The 6,335-nt window shown below is 31.7% G+C and overlaps 1 protein-coding gene across 1 annotated transcript; it reads right to left on the bottom strand.

Moving 5' to 3' along the window:
• Positions 1–1,195: 1,195 nt before the first annotated feature.
• LOC108466725 (heat stress transcription factor B-3) lies at positions 1,196–4,023 on the bottom strand. Its single transcript, XM_017767098.2, has 2 exons — positions 3,538–4,023; positions 1,196–2,349 (listed from the first exon to the last, which is right to left on the bottom strand). Exons 1-2 carry the CDS (start codon positions 3,784–3,786, stop codon positions 1,888–1,890), a joined length of 711 nt encoding a protein of 236 aa, XP_017622587.1. The 5' UTR covers positions 3,787–4,023; the 3' UTR covers positions 1,196–1,887.
• Between the last annotated feature and the right edge of the window lie 2,312 nt (positions 4,024–6,335).

The following is a 6,335-nucleotide window of genomic DNA, read 5'->3' as shown; positions in this document are numbered from 1 at the left end:
AACTTACCATCGCGTCATGTTCAGACAACCAACCCATTCCCAAAATAAGATCAAATTCATCAAATGGTAATAGCATCAAATTAGCAGGAAAGTCATAACCTTGAACTTTCAGTGGACATAATTTGCAAATCTAATTAACTAAAACACACTGACCAAGTGGATTTATTATTTTAACAGTTTACTCAGTTGACACAACAGGTAATTTCTCATTGTCTACTAATGCAGTGCATATATAAGAGTGTGTTGACCCAGGGTCAATCAATGCATATACATCAATATCAAAAAGAGAGAAAGTACCAGCAATAACATTCGGGGTAAAAGCTTCTTCTCGAGCTCTTTACGTATGCTCTAATAGGTGCTCTAGCTTTAGAACGATCAGCTGTATATCTAGCCTTTCCTCGACCAGCAATAGCATTCTTATCGTTTCCCAGCCTTATGCCTCTCTGTGATGTAGCTTCAAGCTTTGTAGATTGATTTCCCAAATCACCATGACGCTTTGGACAGTTCTTGAAAAAATGATCAGGAAATCCACACTGAAAATAGGTTCTTAACTTAGATCGACATTTGCCAAAATGCCTTTTTTTCGCATTCCTCAAAAACAATCTTCTTAACATTTCTCACGCAACCAACAATAGCAGCCGATGAATTAACAGATTTCAAGTTACTCTTTCTTGGTCTATCTCTACCAGTAAACTCTAAAGGAGTAGTTGATCGATTTGCATCATTTCTAAACTTCTTTGACAGAAAAGTTCGAGCTGATTTAGATAACCTTCATTTGTTGAAATCTAGGGATCTCAAATTAGATTGTCGTTTACTTTTGCAGATTTTTTCAATTTTTTGAGCTCGTTCTAAGAGTTGTACAAAATTTACGTAATTTCAATGCTGCAACAGACATCCAAATTTCATCGTTCAAGCCATTTCAAATTTAATGCACATATATTCTTCATTTGATACGATATTATAGGCATACTCTTGTTTAATTGTACAAACTCCCGTTGATACTCGACTATTGATTGATTCCCCTGTTCCAAATCAAGAAATTCTTTCTTTTTCTTGTCTAGGAACAATTGATTAACATATTTCTTCCTAAATTCTATCTAAAAGAAGTCCCAGTTAATATAATCATTGGATGTCATTGTAGTCAAACTATCCCACCATGAATATGGCTTGTCTTTCAGCAACGAAACCGTACGGCTTAAATAATCTTTGTACTTTTTTATCAATAAAGTAGCATAGCATAACTTATATAAAGATTCGATACAAAGGAGGACTTGCAATCTCTACCAATACAAAACACGGTATATTTCTCATTAGTTCCTAGAAAACCTAGTTCTACAAGCAATAGCATCGGCACAGTGGTTGCCTTCTCAACAAACATGAAGAGCACAATTATTCTAAAAGGTCCTCAATAAGGTCTTGGAAACATCAACACTAGGATAAAGCAATAAGCTTCTTGAGAAGACTACTGAGAGCAGTTGCATCAACATAAACAATTAATTCATCAATGTTCAAATGAATCCAAGAAGTAACCCAAAAACCATATTCGAAGTAATACCAAGAGAAAAAAATGAGAGCTCGTAATCTGTTTTCTCTCATGGTTTTGGATCAAAGCACCAGCTCCTATTAAACTCGAATTACCAAGAGAAGAACCATTGCTATTAAGTTTAATGGTAAAGGAAGAAAAATAAACATTCTTAAATTTTCTTAGGCAACAGCTAAAATTTTAATAGTAATAGAAGGTAACGAATGTTTTTGGTTGAAAATTATCAATGTATAAATTTATATGTTAATAATAAATCACCTAAAACCTTAAAAATGATTTATAAATAATTAAACTTTTTAATATATAACACCATAATTTACCATCAATAGATAAGTATATAGTAATTATTTGCAGGCTTGAGATAGCAAAACGCTTGCGCTTTCACTGATCTCATCTCTCTTCCTCTTCCTCTCGCTATCCCCTTCAATTTCCAACTTCACTCCAAACAACATAGGGCTTTCATCGTCATCTTTTTCTTTCTCGAACTGTGCATAATTAGCCACCAAATCAAGAAGTTCCTTAAATTTGCTTTTCATGCTTGTCAGCTCCCAGTTCAATGCCCCATTTTCCTTCCTCAAACGCTTATTTTCGTCCATTAGGTTGTTGAATCCCGACGATGAACAAGTTGACGAAGACCTTTGATCTTCCTCACACTCCAATGGTGATGACGCTTGAGCTATTGCACTGTTCTGTTGCCTATTTGCCCATGATTTTCTTCTTCGGATTTGGGAAAGTAGCTCTCCTTCGCCCTTTCGAAACATTTCGTTGCTAAATTCCCATCGACTAGTTGCAACTTTCCGAAATCCCTACGGACAAATAAATATATGCAAGGTACATTTACTAATAATTTGTTTTGGCCAATACTTATTAAGCATATAGTTTGGATATAATATGGCCATCATGCATGCTATGCGGGATCCATAGACTCGAGAAATTACTAGTTTACCACTAAAATAAAATCTCAAAATATAAAATTAAGAGTAGATCTAGTAACTCTAGACACCGTGAACAGTATAAACACAATGCAACATCAAAATAAAAACATGAACTTAACAAAATGAAATAAATATGTATATTTATACAATACAAATTATTAACTTGCTTAAAGTTATAAAATAATCTGAATATAACTTAAGAAATACACAAAAGGATATGAATACGAAAATTGTCAAAATTTAAGTAGGAATTAATTGAAACATATATGATTGAATATTTTCAAAAAAAAAAGTAAATTAATGAAACCAATAAATTGATGCAAAATAATACATTTTCTTTACCGTGTGACAAACTTTTATTCACATATAGGTACATGAGTCAATGTTAGAATTTGGTACTTAGCTTACTATAATTGCATATATGAATTAAACTTTAGATTCATAATTATTTCTTTTATATGCATATTTTTGTCTAATCAAAAAATTCTTTTGGGAAAACTATAGAAAATCGGTAAAAACATATCCAGATATGATTAAATTAAAATTAAAAGGCACCGAACGCATCCATAAAACGTTTTATTTTATTAGGTTAGACCCCCAACGTGCTTTTTAGAGTCGAGCTTTAGTCAAAAATAGTAAAAGAGCCTCAAAGTTTTTTTTTCTTTTTGCACATTTGACTAAAATCTATGCCTCAAATGTCTAGCACAACCGACAGAACACAACACATAAAAACAACAGCCATCAAAAAACCAGCAACAACCAAACAAGTCACCAACTGCAAAGTATCTTAACACATCTTTACGTATGGTATATCTAAGTACATTTTCTTTTAAATGATAATACCTAGGTGAAGAAAAAATTTGTTGAGGGACTAGAATAAAAATATAAATTATTGAGGAGTCTACTGGAACTAAAATTTTTATGTTAAAAAGGATAAACTTGAATTATTGATTCTGAAAACCAAGTCAACTCAACCTAAATGATAAAAACCGATGTTAAAAGAAATTTATGACACGAGCATCAAACATCAAGGAAAAGGAACAAGAAAAAACTACTTACGTAAGTATTAAGCTGGCGGACAAAGCTAGAGAAATTGCTATGCTTGAAAAGTGTTGGGAGGAGATCACGGGCAAACTCCGCCGGCTGCCACACGACAAAACCTGACCCGTCTGCGTTCCACGATATAACATCATTGGTGATCGGATCCTCCACTAACATGTAAGTCTTCAACAAAAATGGTGGTGGTGTTGATTTCCTTACATATTCTAACAAACCTTTGTTATTATCACTTCCCATCACAGATTCCATACTAATACAGAAAGTGAAATCTATATAATAAGTATTGTGTAAAATTAAATAAAACGAAGAAGAAATTAATTCAAGGATAAGGGGAGAAGAGAAGAAGGGCAGTTAAGAACTCCCAACCCCAACAATAGAAACCCAAGACGACTCCACAGTTCATGAGAAATGCAAGGGCAAGGTTTTGGCTTTTCCCTTCTCTTCTTTCCTATTTCTCTCTGAAACGTATGTTCTTCAACCCCCTACCGCTTCTTATATTAAAGGCATTGTTTTACTATGTATGTGGGTCCATGTGTTACTATGAACCTTACTTTTGGCACGCCCAATTTGTAAATATCTAAAGGAACATCTGATTACAATTTTTTTTTTTTAAATTTCGATTTGACCCGTAAATTCTGAAATGGTATTTAGTAGTTTTTCTTTAGTGTAGATGCGAATATAACTTATTTCACGATTTGTGCTCTGAAATTTACCCATTTTTCACTTTACAATTTAAACTTTTTTTTATCCTTTTTTGTATATAATGTACATTGCTTCGTTATGGTTTTTGATCTAATTTTTCAAGACATTAAAAAGAAATGCCACGTACTGATTTTTATATTTTCATAAAAAATTTACTTGAATTATTTTTAGCTTAAAATATATTTATTAAAATTTCATTTAACTAAAAAATAAAATTGTATTTTTTAATTCTTTTCTTTTTTCATGTTCTCTTTCTCCTTTTCCTCTTTCCCAATTTACCTTCTTACCAAAAAAAAAAAAAAAACATTGCTGAAGTCTTCATTTCCATCATAGCTATCATTAGAATACACCAAAAAAAGAAAAAGAAAAAGGAGAGACAACAAAAAGCAAACAGCACAATATCAATTCTGCCTAAAGCAAGAACTAATGTCTTCCGAGTATTATTTGATTGATCTAAACACTGAAAGAGTAACTGAGAAAAAACCATACCGAAAATTGAACACAATAGAAAATACTCAGATATTTTATGTGGAAGTTTCAAGATTGCTTTGGAAAAATTCAAATTTTCCTTTGAAAAAACAAATGATGGAAACGAAAAAATTTTTAAAACAAAATAATGATGAAATTTGGATTCAAACAGCCACGTGAGAGGTGATTAACGGTAGACGCCAATATCTAGAATTTTTTGAGTTGATTTGAAAGTTTAAATGGAGAATAATTTGAGATCAAATTTAATTAAAGAAAATTTTATAGAAAATCATAAATAAAATAAAAGCATGTGAATTAATAGGAGATTTTTTTTTTCTCAGTCATTTATAAATTTGTAGAGAGTTCTTAAAATCACTATAATCTTTGGGGGAAGAAGAAGATTGAGGGAAGAAAACGAAGACAGAATCTAGAAAGTAAGAGTCTTGAAACCTAAATATAATAATCTTGAAATCTAAACAAATAACCTCATCAATCTTGAAACTCAAACATTATACAATCATATTTATTTTTGGGTTAAAATTATTTAATCATTTACCATATATAGAGAGATAGGAGAGAGTTTATATCATTTTCCTTTTTCTTTTTTTCTTTGTTTATTGATAAATTAGTTTTAGATTAGATATGTTTATGTAATGTTTATATATTTGTTTTCATTTTATAAATTTTCAAATTTATATATTTTATATATTTTTATTAAAAATGTTACATGGTGCTATTTTATTAGCTACAACAAGCAAAATAAGGTCTATAACCGATTTTTTTTAATTAGGTTTTTAGGTCAGTTTTAAAAGTAATTTGGGATATAAGTTGATTTAATTGGAAAGCGCGTTGGACGTGCTTAGTTAACGACTTTTTAAACATTTCCGCCAACGGTAAAAAAAAATAAATAAATACCCAACGGTAACTCTTTTTACCCTATAAATACCCTTTAAATTTCATTTTTTTTCATTCGCATCCTTCTCTCAACTTTCTCAATTCTCTCAAACTCTCTCAAACCTTCTCAAGTCTCTCAACTCTCGTTTTAAATTTTTTTATATTTTTATTTAAAATTATTATTTTTAATTATCTTGTTTTTATTCGTTTAAATCGACTTCTCACAAATGGCTACCTCTTTAATCCACTTTAACAACCTGCCGCCCAATTAGTAATGGTAAGACCGAAAATTCAATTTCGTTTATTTCAATAATGTTAAATTTAATTTTTTTATAATTATAATTTTTTATTATGTCAATAGGCGGATGATCGTGTTTTGGAGGGCTTCATCCAAAATATGGGAAAGCCTATGATCCTTGAAATTCGTGGACACTTGTAAGCAGTTGGATTCTTACATGCGCGTCGCATGTCCGGGGACTACAAACTCGATTTGTAATTAATCAACGCGTTGGTGGAAATATAGAGGTTCGAAACACACACTTTCCACCTTCCATGCGACGAGTGTACAATCACACTCAAAGACGTAGCACTATAACTTGGTCTGACAGTGGATGGGCTAATCATCACGGGATCTGTGATCATTCCGGGCAAAGTGACCCTCTGCAAATCAATGAACTTGCTGAAGGATAATTTCAAAGAGCTCCCTGAAGACCCCAAAGACCGAATGGAGGAGG

This window comes from Gossypium arboreum, chromosome 2, assembly GCF_025698485.1.
Source record: "Gossypium arboreum isolate Shixiya-1 chromosome 2, ASM2569848v2, whole genome shotgun sequence".
In the NCBI taxonomy this organism is placed as follows: Eukaryota; Viridiplantae; Streptophyta; class Magnoliopsida; order Malvales; family Malvaceae; genus Gossypium; species Gossypium arboreum.
This window is presented reverse-complemented; position numbering and strand designations above follow the sequence as displayed.

Bases quoted from the DNA above. Each gene is read 5' to 3' on its own strand.
- LOC108466725 (XM_017767098.2), bottom strand. From the start codon at position 3,786: ATGGAATCTGTGATGGGAAGTGATAATAACAAAGGTTTGTTAGAATAT. The intron at 2,350-3,537 runs GTAAGTAGTTTT...ATTTGTCCGTAG, and splicing joins TCCGCCAGCTTAATACTTAC to GGATTTCGGAAAGTTGCAAC.